Source organism: Erinaceus europaeus, chromosome 2, assembly GCF_950295315.1.
Source record: "Erinaceus europaeus chromosome 2, mEriEur2.1, whole genome shotgun sequence".
NCBI lineage: Eukaryota > Metazoa > Chordata > Mammalia > Eulipotyphla > Erinaceidae > Erinaceus > Erinaceus europaeus.
In genome coordinates this window covers 190686757-190701277 of record NC_080163.1, presented here as the reverse complement: position 1 = coordinate 190701277, position 14521 = coordinate 190686757, and the positions used below count along the sequence as shown (strand labels likewise).

At 50.5% G+C, this 14521-nt stretch overlaps 1 protein-coding gene across 8 annotated transcripts in view; it reads right to left on the bottom strand.

Moving 5' to 3' along the window:
• The window catches only part of POU2F2 (POU class 2 homeobox 2), a 138937-nt gene that overhangs the window by 30015 nt on the left and 94401 nt on the right, over positions 1–14521 (bottom strand). For 5 of the 8 annotated variants that reach the window (XR_009548373.1, XM_060186063.1, XM_060186066.1 and 2 more), the window contains exons 2-5: positions 5260–5325; positions 5116–5150; positions 4931–4987; positions 20–136 (exon numbers count right to left, since the gene is read on the bottom strand). Coding sequence is in view for 7 of the 8 variants with exons in the window: in XM_060186063.1 (XP_060042046.1) it covers positions 20–136; positions 4931–4987; positions 5116–5150; positions 5260–5325 (275 nt within the window). In the remaining variant the exon portion in view is untranslated. Of the gene's footprint in view, positions 1–19; positions 203–4930; positions 4988–5115; positions 5151–5259; positions 5326–14521 lie in introns of all 8 variants that reach the window. The other 3 variants (XM_060186062.1, XM_060186064.1, XM_060186065.1) reach the window with 1 other exon arrangement.

Sequence of the window (14521 nt, the reverse complement as noted above, 5' to 3'; positions counted from 1 at the left end):
CTCCACTCCCGGTACTCACCCCGGCAAGCTGACTGCCAGTCAGCATGAGCTGGGCCTGGGGTAGATGTGGCTGAGCAGGTTGGGGGGGCGGGGGTGCCGCTGGGGCTGAGTCGCCACTGGGGTCTTCAGCCTTGATCTGGGGGGGAGAGAGGCAGGGTCCGGGACCCCAGAATGTTAAGTGGAGGCCAGAGAGAATGCCCACCTGTGAACCAAAGAGAGGGCACATGTGTGGTTGAGCAGCCTGGGGCCGGCGAAGGAGGAGCAGACTGGGGTGGGGGACTGTACTGACTGGTCATAGTGGAGGACCCCCCAACTAGCCCTTAGGTGGACTGACACCCCCCTGCACCAGGCTCCACACTGGGGAGGGCCGGTGTTGGACAGCACCTCTCCCCTCCCAGCGACTCTCATGCCTGAGATTCTGAGTGAGGCCCCAGGTTCAATTCCCAGCTCCACCATAAACCAGAGCTGAGTAGTGCTCTGGACCTTTTTTTTCTGTATCTCTTCTCTCTCCTTAAAGTAAAATAGATAAATTTTTTAAAAAATATTTATTTATTCATTTTCCCTTTGTTTTTGCCCTTGTTTTATTGTTGTAGTTATTATTGTTGTTGTTATTGATGTCTTCATTGTAGGATAGGACAGAGAGAAATGGAGAGAGGAGGGGGAGATAGAGAAGGAAGAGAAAGATAGACACCTGCAGACCTGCTTCACCGCTTGTGAACCGACTCCCCTGCAGGTGGGGAGCCGGGGGCTTGAACCGGGATCCTCTCGCCGGTCATTGTGCTTTGCGCCACCTGCGCTTAACCGCTGTGCTACCGCGCGACTCCCGATAAAATTTTTAAAAAATTAAAATACAATAAAATAAAAAATTATGCATGTGGGGGCCCAGGATGTTAAAGAGGGTGTTCTGGATCCTGGCACTGCTCAGCTGCTTCAGCCAGAGGTGCAGGTCTTCTTCCTCCAGTGGAGTAGGACTTTGCTGGAAGAAAGGGTCTTAAGGAATTTAAAAAAAAAAAAAAAACCTTGTGACCCAGAAGGTGGTAGGTGCAGTGAATAAGTGTTTGGCTTAGGAGCATGAGATCCTGGGTTCAGTCCCTAGCAATGCATATGCCAGAGTGATGCTGTGCTTTCTCCCCCACTCCTTTATTTATTTGTTCATTTATTTATTTATTGTTTGCCTACAGGGTTATCACAGGGGCTCAGTGCCAGCACTAAGAATCCACTGCTCCTGTGGCCATTTAAAAAAAAATTTTTTTTTTGATAGGACAGAGAGAAATTCAAGGGGAGGGGGAGACAGAGAGGGAGAGAGAAAGATAGACACTTGCAGACCTGCTTCACCGCTTGTGAAGCGACCCCCCTCTCCCCTGTAGGTGGGGAGTAGAGGGCTCAAACTGGGATCCTTGTGAGGGTTATTGTGCTTTGTATTCCGCGCGCTTACTGGGTGCACATCTGCCGGACCCCTCTTTGGTTTCTCTTCCTCTCTCTCGCTCTCTCTTTCCCTATACTACTTTTGATGTAAATAAAATAAATCTTTGGGAGTCGGGCGGTAGCGCACGTGGCGCAAAGCGCAGGGACCCGCGTAAGGATCCCGGTTTCAGCCCCTGGCTCCCCACCTGCAGGGGAGTCGCTTCACAGGCAATGAAGCAGGTCTGCAGGTGTCTCTCTTTCTCTCCCCTCTCTGTCTTCCCCTCCTCTCTCCATTTCTCTCTGTCCTATCCAACAACGATGACATCAATAATAACTACTACAACAATAAAAAACAAGGGCAACAAAAAGGGAAAAATAAATATAAAAATTAAAATAAATAAATCTTTAAAAAGAAACCACTGTTGGGTTAGGGGAAGATAGCATAATGGTTATGCAAACAGACTTTCATGCCTGAGGTTCAGAGGTCCCAGGTTCAGTCCCCAGCACTACCATAAGCCAGAGCTGAGTAGTGCTCTGTGGGAACAAAAAAAAAAAAAAAAGAAGCTCTGTCCTGTAGCACATGTCAGGAGAGCATCAGGAGTGACTCAGGCAGAGAGGCCCAGGGGTGGCTGGAGAGCGTGTGTCTGCCCACAGGAAGGGGCAGTCCCCGCCCAGCCTTCACTCCTGCCGGGCCACTCATTTCGAAATTAAAATAAAAATGCTGGCAGGTCAAGCTTAGCATGTTTGAGGGCCAGCTGGGAGCCAGGTGCTGCCAGGACCAGCCTCCACACCCCCAGGCCACCCAGCCCTTCCGACCTCAGGTCTTTGTTGGAGGTGAAGGCATTTTGCAGCATAACTCTGGGCAGCCTGTGGCCAGGCCTTCCTCTCCACTAGGGTGGGCTGGGGGCTGGCAACATAGCTCACATGGATAGTGCGCTGCTCTGTCATTTGCCTGACCCAGGTTCGAGCCCAGCTCCCACTATAGTGAAGGAAGCTTTGGTGCTATGGTCTTTTTCACTTTCTCTCTCTGTGTTTATATCTAAAAATAAATAGTGTTCTGGGCTGGAAAGTGTGCTGGCTAAGGGACGGGGTCACACCGTGACTCTTAGGGTAAGCATGGGGGACGTGCTGGCTAAGGGACGGGGTTACACCGTGACTCTTAGGGTAAGCATGGGGGACCCAATTTTATGGATTTCCCACTCTTGGGCCTGGGGGACACATGAGGGAACACCATCCAGCCGTCCACTTTGCACGAGGAGGTAGGAGAGGGGATAACTTGTGCAAGGGGACACAATGGCTCGGCAGGGGCGTGGCAGCTGGAATGAGACTGGGCAGACAGACAGAGGCCCTGGAAAGAACACATACCTGAGTGCCCCAAAGTATGAGATTAAGAATCTCAGAGGCTTTAAGCGGTGCTGCAGGAAACAATACCGAGGGGCCAGGCAGCGGTGCACCTGGTTGTGCACACATATTACCATGTGCAAAGACCTGGGTTCAAGCCCCCCCTCCCCACCTGCAGGGGGAGAGTAGTGAAGCACAAGCAGTGAAGCAGGGCTGCAGGTGTCTCTCTTTCTCTTTCCCTCTCTATCTCCCCCGTGCCTTGACTTCTCTCTGACTCTATCAAAAATGAAGGAGGAGGAGGAGGAAGAGGAGGGGAAGAACAAGGAGGAGGTGGAGGAGGAGAAGAAAGGAAACACCATCAAGTAACAGGTCAGTGTTTGGCTGGGTGCTCAGGGCCATCTGGAAGTCTGGCCAGGTTCTTAACGAGGTGCTGAAGACACAGGTGTTTAGTTTGTGAATATCCACTAAGGATCTACAGGTGTCATATACTCTCATTTCAGTCAGAGCGCTGCTCAGCTCTGGCTTAAGGTGGTGCTGGGGACCGAACCTAGGACCTTGGAGCCTCAAGTAGGAGAGTCTTTTTGCATAATTATTGTGCTGTCTCCCTGGCCCTTGAATGTCACATTTTCATTAAAAACTTTAAAAATATATGTATATGTTGTGTGTCACAGTGAGGACGCCATCTCTCTTTTGGGGTGCTTTTCTGCGCTCTGGTTCTCTCAAGAATGACCTCTGAGGTGGGGTAGGGATGGGGGTTTGGAGATCTGCTGCCTCTCCATGCTGGTTCACGTCCCCTTCCCTTTCCAGTAAATAAGGAGCAGCCTTCAGGCTGCGGCCCTTCAGCAAGCAAGACTCTGGGTACACTATACTAATCACTGTATTTATTTCCATGGCAAGTGATTCTGGTTTTCCATTCGTGAAATTTCCATTTAAAAAGCATTTACCTAAAGTGTTGGTAATTGTCGAAGCTGATTGATGGGTACCTGGAGGGTTTATTTTCATGACACCTAGCTTCTCCCCCACCCCCACCCCCTTCACATTTTCCATAATAAAATGTTTTCAAACTGAAGCCAATTAACAAAATGATTATGTAAATAACTGCCCTGGCTGGCTGGCATGTTGATTGCCTGCAGTAAAGGGAACAGCGGATCTCTGCACTGAGGGGAGGGGGGAAGTGACACAGAAGACTGGGACAGGCTGGGACAGGCTGGGACAGATACCCCCAGCCAGAGGCACCCCACTCTGCCCCAGGTTTTCCGAGGAACTGGGGGCCCAGGGAAGGGAAACGAAAGCCTTCATTTGGGGACCCACTGTCCTCAAAGGAAGCATCCTTGTTGGGGGACTGCTGTGTCTGTGTGAGGAAGCAAGGAGCTGATGAGGAGGGGCTGGTGGACAAAGGTCAGAACTCAGGCCCACCCTTCTCCCCTGGGTCCTGCCTACCTGCTCCCCCTTATAACTTTAGAATGTGGAAGGGACCCCAGGAGCCGGTTGAATAGAGGACCCCCGCCCCATATTTGAGAAGAGGAAACGGAGAAGCCCAGAGAGGGAAAGGAATTTTCCCAGTGTCACACAGCAAGGGAGGGGAGCCAACCTCTCTGCATCCCCACCCCCCACCCCCACCAAGCTGCTTTCTCCGGATCTGTGGCAACTCCCTTGCCCCCCCCCCACCAGTTTGGAGGGGCAGAGAGACTCCAGGAGGCTCAGCAGCAGCGTCCATGGAGCTGGGATTACTGTCCTCTGTGAGCTTCCTGCCTATCTCCTCTCTTCCTGTACCCCAAGGACTCTGCCCCCCCCAACCCCCCATTCAGATGCCCCCAAGAGTGTATGTTGGGGGGCAGGGTGGGGTAGGCCCCTGTTCGCTCAGGGAAGTTGGGATGGGGGCGGGCCCTCAGCTTCCTGTTGTTCAGGGCCCTGGGGCTCTGGGGGGGATTTCCCTGGCCACCCCCAACCCCCAGGGAAGGGGAAGGAGGCCTGGTGAGTCACAGGCCTGGGGCAGGAACCCGAGGGTGAGAAAGGGTGGGAGGAGCCTTGTCCCCAAGGTACAGGGCTCCTTGACCCCCACCCTCAGGCCCCAGGCCTCTGAGGAGCAGGTGGAGGGAGGAGGCCTTTCCCAAATGTCAACCAGAGCCCCTCGCAAGGACACCCCTTCCTCTGCCACCCCCGCGCAGATCTGACAGTTGCTTACCTTGGTGCTGGGGCCCGTTGGGGACACGGAGAATGGGGAGGTCTTATTCTGGGGGTTCTGCAAAAAGAAATAGGGGTGAGAGAGGGAACCAGTGAGGGGAAGCTATTTCTGACAGCCTCATCCCCTCCAATCCCCCGTCTCCCTCCCTCCCTGTCCCCTGCCTCCCTCCTCCTCACAGTCCTGACCTGATGGTTAGCGTCTGGTCCATTTCTTTCAGTGTCTGCAGGGAAGGGGGAAGGAGGGAGGGTTATCAGCGCCCAAGGCTCCACTCCTGCCCTGCCTGCAGCCCACACCCACTACAGCCCCCCACCCACCACCGCCCCACCCACCTGTGTGCTCTGATGGGGAGTCCAGGCCTTGCTTCTCGGCCTCCAGGGGCTTAGACATTCTTATTTCTGGGGACAGAGTGGGTGGAAATGGGGTGAGTGGGGCCGCCATACCACCCAGCTTCTTCCAACAACCCCCCCACACACACACACACACACACACACACACACACACACACACACACACACACACGCACACACACCATAGGGTCTCTATTCTCCTCCCCTACCAGGGGCCTGTGGACACTTGCCCAGTCCTTTTCCTTCTTTTTTTCCTTTTAAAGTATATTATTATTACTATATTTTTATTGCCACCAGGGTTATCATTAGGGCGTGGTGCCTGTACAATAAATTCACTGCTCCTAGAGACTGTTCTTTTCCTTTTTTTCTTTCTTTCTTTTTAAAATTTATTTGATAGGACTGAGAGAAGTTGAGAGGAAGAGGGGGAGATAGGAAGGAAGAGAGAATACTTGCTTCAAGCAATCCTTGCTTCACTGCTTATGAAGCTTCCCACTGCAGGTGGGGACTAAGGGTCCTTATTTATGGTCAGTTTTTTGTTTTTCTTTAACGAGGGTTATGACTAGGGTTTCGTGCCTGCTCAACTTCACTGCTCCTGACGAATGGTTTTGTTTTGTTTGTTTCTTTTAGATAAAGGGTGAGAGACAGAGGGAGAGAGAGAGAGAGACAGGGAGAAAGAGAGAGAAGAGAGACACCACAGCACCACTTCACTGCTCAGAAAGCTTCCCCTTTGCTTGGTGCTCCCATGGTGGCAGGGAGCACTCGAAACCGGGGTCTCAAGCCCAGTAAAATGTGTGTTCCACCAGGTGAACTATCTCCCGGGCCTCTAACTTTCCTGTTTGTGGAAGAGACACAAGGTGGGGTGGGGGGGGTCCTGCCCTGCTCTCACATGAGATGGTGCCAAGAACTGAACCTGGGATCTCAGGCACACAAGTCGGGTGCACCACTACTGTGAAGCCCCATGACCCCTGAAACACATGCACATCCTGCAGCACCCTTACTCAATCCTCCAAGAGGGGGTACAGGGAGGGTCGCCTCCCCACCCCATGTCAGCCTGTGGTGGGTGGTGGGAAGAAGGCCAGGGCTGCCCAGGAGGAGGTGGGAGACATTTCGTGGGGGAGCAAGCCACCCCGCCCACCCCAACGCCTGTCCTGCCTCACCAGTTTCGGGTGAGGCATGTTTTCCACTCTGAGGGGGGCCGGCGGGTGTGAAGGGACTGCAGCGTCCCCAAAGGAGTGAGTCTTCAGATGTTGGGGTGTGAATCAGCACCCACCCTCCGGCCCACCACTTTCCCGTCCACATCTCACTCCCAGGATGCTCAGCACAGCTGGCTCCAAGCTGTAACCCCAACTCCACCAGGAGCTGCTCCTGACCTTGTCCCGGACCCTGACTCCAGCCTTGAATCCCTGCTGCAGCCCCAAAGCCAACTAGCTGCCTGGCCCCTCTGTAGGGTTAATGGAGGGCCCGAGAAACAGATAGCATGAGTGGCCTGTCCTCGCAAGTTATAGAGAGCTGAGTGCACTTGGGGCTGACGGCGGCTCCCGGTGCTGATACCACCCCCATTCCACAGATGAGAAACTGAGGTTCCAGTGGGGAATGAGGTGCTCAGGGAGCAGAGAAGCGCTGACTGCACCCCTAGTTTCTGTGAGTCCAGGGTTCCCCTTTTATTTTTACTTTATTGTTGTTTTGTTTGCCTCCAGGGTTATTGCTGGGGCTCAGTGCCTGCACCACCAATCCACTGCTCCTGGAGCCCATTTTTTCCTTTTTTTTTCACCTTGTTGATTTATCGTTGTTGTGGTTATTGTTGTTGTTATTGTTGTCATTGTTGTTAGATAGGACAGAGAGAAATGGAGAGAGGAGGGGAAGACAAAGAAGAGGAGAGAAAGATAGACACCTGCAGATCTGCTTCACCGCCCCTGAAGCGACCCCTATGCAGGTGGGGAGCTGGGGGCTCGAACTGGGACCCTTACCCCGGTCTTTGGGCTTCAAGCCATGTGCACTTAACCACTGTGCTACCTACCATCTGGCCCCCTATTTATTTATTTACTTGATAGAAACAGAAATTGTGAGGGAAGGAGGAGTTGGGGGGGGCAGAGAGAGGTACCTGTAGCCCTGCTTCACCACTTGTGAAAACTTTCCCATTGCAGGTGGGGACCAGGGGCTTGAACCTAGGTCCTTGTGCATGGCAACATGTGCACTCAACCCAGTGTGCCACCACCCTGGCCCTTCCCCTTCTTTTTATTCGTAAGAGAATTACCTATTCTTTTTTCCCCCCACCTCCAGGGTTATTGCTGGGATTGGTGCATACAGTATGAATCCACTGTTTTTGTGGCCTTTTTTTTCTCTCTCTCTTTCTTTCTTTCTTTTTTCTTTTTTTTTCTTTTTGATAGGACAGAGAGAAATTGAGATGGGAGGGGAAGATAGAGAGGGAGAGACAGCTGCACACCTGCTTCACCACTTATGAAGCAACTCCTTGCAGGTGAGGGAGATTTACCTATTATTATGGAAGAAAGAAAAGAGACAGAGAGAGAGACCCTCAACATGGGAGGTAGTGCAGTGGATAAATCACTGGATTCTCAAGCATGAGGTCCTGAGCTCAATCCCCGGCACTGCGTCTGCCAGAAGGATGTTCTGGCTCTTTCCTACCCCCTTCTCTCCCAGGAGAGAGACAAAAGCATCATTCAGTTCTGACATAAGGTGGTTCCAGGAACTGAACCTGGAGCCTCTGGGGGCTCAGGAGTACAAATCCTGTGCTCTAATTATCAGATATCTCTCTAGTCAAACCCTGCCCTTCCTTCCTTCCTTCCTTCCTTCCTTCCTTCCTTTCTTCCTTCCTTCTACTTTTTAAAATTTTTATTGTTGTTGTTGTCACCAGGGTCTCACTTCTCTGGGCCAACTTTTTCAGACAGAAAGAAAGAAGGCCAGAGCCTGAGAGGGAGAGACACAACAGCAGTGAAGTTTCCCTCAGTGTCACAGACTTCCCCTGAGGTCTGCTGGGGACCTGAATCCAGGCTGCAAGCATGCAAGAAAGGTGCACTCACGAGTGAGCTATGTCAGTGTTGCCAAAATAAATAAAAGCTCAGTGCTTGCACAATTCCACCATCCCTGGTGGCCATTATCTTTGATAAAGACAGACAGAGACAGGGAAAGTGAGAGGGAGAGAAAGAAGGAGAAACACCTGAAGCCCTGCTCCACTAGTCATGAGCCTTCCCTTCCTCCTAAGTGGGGACTTCGGACTTGAACCCAGGTCCTAGCACATGGTAATGCATGTGGCTCTACCAGGTGAGCCCAATGAGCTATCTTTTATTTATTTATTTTTTTGTCTCCAGGGTTATTACTGGGGCTCAGTGCCAGCACTGTGAATCCAAGGCTCCTGGCAGCCATTTATTTTATTTTATTATTTATTTTATTTGATAGGACAGAGAGAACTTGAGATGGAGACAAGAAGATAGAGGGAGAGAGAAAGAGACACCTTCATACCTGCTTCACCACTTGTGAAGTGTCCCCCCTGCAAGTGGGGGTCTGGGGGGGATTGAACCAGGATCCTTGTGCAGGTCTTTGCGCTTTGTACTATGTGCGCTTAACCTGGTGCACTACCACTCAACCCCCAAGCTATCTTTATCTTTATTTACTTTTTAAAAATATTTATTTATTTTCCCTTGTGTTGCCCTTTTTTATTGTTGTTGTGCATCTGGGTGACAAGTCTAGCAGATGGAGACTTGTCTCAAGTGTCCTCCCCCAGGGCTCTGTTCTGGCTCCTACGCTATTCAATATTTACATCAATGACCTCCCAGAAACTTCTTCAAGGAAGTTCATCTACGCCGATGACATCTGCTGTGCAACTCAGGCATCAAAGTTCGACATCCTCAAGGAAACACTCATGAAAGACATGTCTCTGATATCTGATTACTGTAAAAAATGGCGACTAATCCCTAGCACTGCAAAAATAGTATCATCTGTTTTCCATCTACACCATGCCTCGGCCTCACGTGAGCTTAATGTGCAGCTTGGCGATACGAGAATCCGGCATGAAGCCCAGCCAGTCTATCTTGGCCTTACTCTCGATCGCACTCTGTCATATCACGAACATCTCATAAAAACTGCAGCAAAGGTGGGCGCGAGGAATAACATCATTGCAAGACTGGCCAGCTCCTCATGGGGCTTCCACACTACGATCATCATCTCTGGCATTATGCTATTTCACTGCAGAATACTGTGCCCCAGTATGGTTCCGTAGCCCCTATATCCACTTGGTCGATTCCAAATTATATTCCTCCATGAGGATAATTTCTGGAACCATCCGTTCCACCCCGGTTCCATGGCTGCCAGTTCTTAGCAACATCGCCCCGCCAGATATTCGTCGGGATGCGACATCATCTAAGTTCATTTCCCACGTCTACGCTCGACCGGACCTGCCAATATACGCGGATATCTTCACCCACCCTGTCCAATGCTTGACGTCTCGTCACCCAATCTGGTCCCCTACGCCTACACTGAACTTCTCTGTTCCAGACTCTTGGAAACAGAGTTGGCAGTCAGCTGAGGTAAAGAACAAACACCTCATCACAGACCCCTGCAAGCGTCAACCCGGCTTTGACCTAGCACGTTATGATTAGGTCCTCCTCAATCGCTATCGAACAGGCCATGGCCGGTGCGCCGCTATGTTCCATCGCTGGAGAGCCAGAGACGACCCGAACTGCCCCTGCGGCTCCAGACAGACTATGACCCACATAGTCAACGACTGCCACCTCTCCAGATTCAAAGGAGGTCTCGAAACTTTACATCAGGCTCAACCTGATGCTGTTGACTGGCTACGGAAGAAGGGCAAACGCTAGAAGAAATTGTTGTTGTAGTTATTGTTGTTATTGATGTCATTGTTGGATAGGACAGAGAGAAATGGTGAGAGAAGGGGAAGACAGAGAAGGGGAGAGAAAGCTAGACACCTGCAGACCTTCTTCACCACCTGTGAAGGGACTCCCCTGCAGGTGGGGAGCCAGGGGCTTGAACCGGAATCCTTACGCTGGTCCTTGAGCTTTGCGCCACCTGCGCTTAACCCACTGCACTACCACCGGACTCCGCTTTATTTACTTTTTAACTATTCAGTGCCAGAGATGGAACCCAAAGCCTCATGCATGTACATTACCATGGGAGGCAAACTTCTTACACCAATCCCAACGCAGCTCTTCCTGTTCCTAGATCCCCGGCCCCCTAGCTGGGCTTCTGCCCCCGCTGTCCCCAGCTCCCTCACCCACCCTGAGTCCCGACGACTCCTGTCCTGATGGTCCAAGTCCTCCCTGATTTTGACTCCCAACTCGGCCTCGGACCTCACTCATGACCTTCACTTGACCCTAAAGTCTCTCACACAATTCACTTAACCTCTCACGGCCCCACCCTGTCAAAGGAGCTGCCCAACTATGGGGAGTATTCGTGGTGGTGGAGAGCAAGAATCTTTAAGAAGGGTGGGGCAGTGGTGTATTGTCTCTCCTCTCTCGGTCTCTCTCTTCCTCTATGTCTCATCCTCTAGCTTAAAAAAAAAGTAGGGAGTCGGGCAGTAGCGCAGCGGGTTAAGCGCAGGTGGTGCAAAGTGCAAGGACTGGCATAAGGATTCCTGTTGGAGCACCCGGCTCCCCACCTGCAGGGGAGTCGCTTCACAGGTGGCGAAGCGTGTCTGCAGGTGTCTGTCTTTCTCTCCCCCTCACTGTCTTCCCCTCCCCTCTCCATTTCTCTCTGTCCTATCCAACAACGACAACGACATCAGTAACAACAACAATGATAACTACAACAATAAAACAACAAGGGCAACAAAAGGGAATAAATATTTTTTTAAAAATTGATAATAATAACAGAGTTCTCCTGGGAACCAGCAGGTGGCTCACTGGTTAGAGCTCTTATTGCTACAAAGACTTGCACCTCGGGAGCATCTGCAGGGGGGAAGCTTCACAAGTGGTAGAGCAGTGCTGCAGTGTCTCCCTGACTCTCTCTCTCTCTCTCTCTCTCTCTCTGCCTCTCACCCTCCAGCTAGAGGAAAGGAAAATCCCAGAAGTGGTGGAGTTGTGCAGGCATTGAACCTTGGCAATAACCCTGGTGACAAACAAAGAAATAAAAAAAAATAAGATAAAGTTCACCAGAAGCAGACAAATCACGGAGGCATGGAATCCCACCCAGAGATAACCTTGGTGGCAGGAAGAAAAAAAGTCTTTTATTTAAAGAAAGAGCTGGGAAGTTCTCACAACTGAAAACGTCTAGAAATTTTGCAATTGAGAATTACACAATGTGAAACCCTGCTTGCTTTAAACTCCTGATGAAGCAGCTAAGTCAGGGTGGAGAGACATTTCGATCATGTGGCAGGGTGCAAACCCCACCACCAGGGAGGCCCTGGGTTTGAGTCCTGGCACCACATGGAAGCACCATATCATAGAGGGAAACTGTGAATCATGGAGCAGTTCTGTGGTCTCTCTCTCTCTCTCTCTGAAATAAAAATAATGAAAAATAAAGTCAGGCAGGGAGAGGCAGAATTACACACGCACAAGACTCCTAGGTCCTACAGACAAATAAACAAGCAAACAAACCAAAGCCAGGCACTACTCAGCAGGGCTGAGCTACTCTACCCTTTCCCCGGCCCTGTGACCCTGTGCATCTGATCCTGGGGGGGGGGGTCTTCCCAAGATAAATTACATCCTGCCACTCACACATGGGTGTCTCTACTCCCCGGAGTCCATAATGCCCCATCTGGGAACACAACAGGGGCCACCAGTGAGGAACAGAGCCACCAAATAGCCATAAAATTAAACACTCCAGGGGGTTGGGTGGTGGCATACTCAGTTAAGTGCACATGTTACCATGCTCAGGACCAGGGTTTGAGCCCCTGCTCCCCACCTGCAGAGGGGAAGCTTCACGAGTGGTGAAGCAGTGCTGCAGGTGTCTCTCTCTATCCCTCTCTGTCTCCCCCTCCTCTCTCAATTTCTCTGTGTGGGGAAGGTTGCCGGGAGTAGTGGATTTCTAGTGCCTGCAATGAGCCTCAGTGATAACCCTGGTGCAAAATAAATAAGTAGATAAAAAGGAAAAGAATGAACACTTCACAGCAAAGCAGAAGAGCACAGCATGAGCCCCGCACCCACTGCACCGTACAGAGAGGGCCTTCAGCAGGATCCCAGCCCTGTGAAGCTCAGATGAACAAGAGGACACCACATACTCAAGGCCAGGCTGATAAAGACGACCAAACTAGTGGGTACCTCTGGGGGTGGGGGGACTGACAGGGAAGAGCCTGGGGAATGTTCTGGATTGGCATGTCAGACGGTTATGTGAGTCACAACTGTTTTCTTTTTTGGTTACTGCTGGGGCTCTGTGCCCGCACGATCTCACTGTACCTGCCAGACTCTCTCTTTTCATATTCTATTTTAATGAGATGCAGAGAGACTGAGACAGAACAGACAGCATCGCTCAGCCCTGGCTTATGGTGGTCTGAGGCATGAGAATCTTTTTGCATAACCACTATGTTGTCTCCCTAGCCCCCTTTTCCTTTTCTAGAGAGAGGAGAGACCTCGCAGCACTGCTCCGCTGCTCATGAAGCCCCACCCCTACAGGGGCTGCCAGGAGGTGGTCAGGGGCTCAAACCCGAGTCCTTGAGCTGAGTCAAGTGTCCTCTGCCCTCTGCTGGGTGAGCTCTCTTCCGGTCACCTATTCGAGTTTTTACAATGCAAACTTTTATCAAGTGGTTGGAGGGCAGAAGACAGGTGATTTACCATGTCCAAGGCCCTGGGTTCGAGCCCTGGCACCATATGGAAACATCATGGAAAGAGGGTGGATATGGGAGGGTGGAACTTCCTGGATGGTGGAGTGGTGCTGTAGTGCCTCTTCTCTGTTCTGTTTCTCCTGCCCTTTCGCACTTTCTCAAGTAAAAGTGAAAATGTTGGCTCGAGAAGATGGCATCACCCACGTATAAGGCTCTGGCACTACATAAAGAAGAAGAGAGAAAGGAAGGAAGGAAGGAAGGAAGGAAGGAAGGAAGGAAGGAAGGAAGGAAGGGAGGAAGGAAACTTGACTGGGGAAGCTATGCAGTATTATCACATATGCAAGGCCCTGAGTTCATTTCCCAGCACCAAATAAACATAAATACATAGTTTAAATATCCACCCCCTCACCTGCAGGGAGAAAGCTTTGCAAGTGGTGAAGCAGTGTTATAGTTGGTTCTCTGTCTGCCTTCCTCCCTACCACCCCCTACCCTCTCAATTTCTGTCTCTATCCAATCAGTAAATAAAGATAATATTTTATTTTTAATTTGTTTCCCCCCCCTTTTGTTGTCCTTGTTTTATTGTTGTTGTTGTTACTGATGTCATCATTGTTGGATAGGACAGAGAGAAATGGAGAGAGGAGGGGAAGACAGAGAGGGGGAGAGAAAGACAGACACCTGCAGACCTGCTTCGCCGCGACTCCCCTGCAGGTGGGGACCTGGGGGCTGAAACCGGGATCCTTACACCAGTCCTTGTGCTTCGTGCCATGTGCACTTAACCCACTGCACTACTGCCCGACCCCCAATAATTTTTTAATCCACCAAACTGCACCCTTGAATTGTCAATGGTTTACTGTGTGTATATTTTATTTTCACACCCACAAAAGAAAATACTTAAAGGGTAAAATAATAATAACAAGCAGTCCGTATTTCTGAGGCTATAGGTTCAACTGTTGGCACCATCTTAAGCCAGACCTGAGTACCTGGTCTCTGTGTTTCTCCTCTCTTCTCTATTTCATAGTAAGTTTTTTAAATTCTTTTTTTTTTTTTTAGGGAATCAGGTAGTAGTGCAGCAGGTTAAGCGCACGTGACGCAAAGCGCAAGGACCGGAGTAAAGGATCCCGGTTCAAGCCCCCAACTCCCCATCTGCAGGGGAGTTGATTCACAGGTGGTGAAGCAGGTCTGCAGGTGTCTATCTTTCTCTCCCCCTCTCTGTCTTCCCCTCCCCTCTCCATTTCTCTCTGTCCTATCCAATAACAACATTAATAACAACAACAATAAAACAATAAGGGCAACAAAAGGAAATAAATAAATATTAAAAAAATTTTAATTCTTTTCTTTTCCACCAGGGTTATCACTGGGGCTTGGTGCCTGCACAACTCCACTGCTCCTGGTAATCTTTTTTTAAAAAAATATTTTATTTATTTATTTATTTATTAATGAGAAAGATAGGAGGAGAGAGAGAAAGAACCAGACATCACTCTGGTACATGTGCTGCCAGGGATTGAACTCAGGACC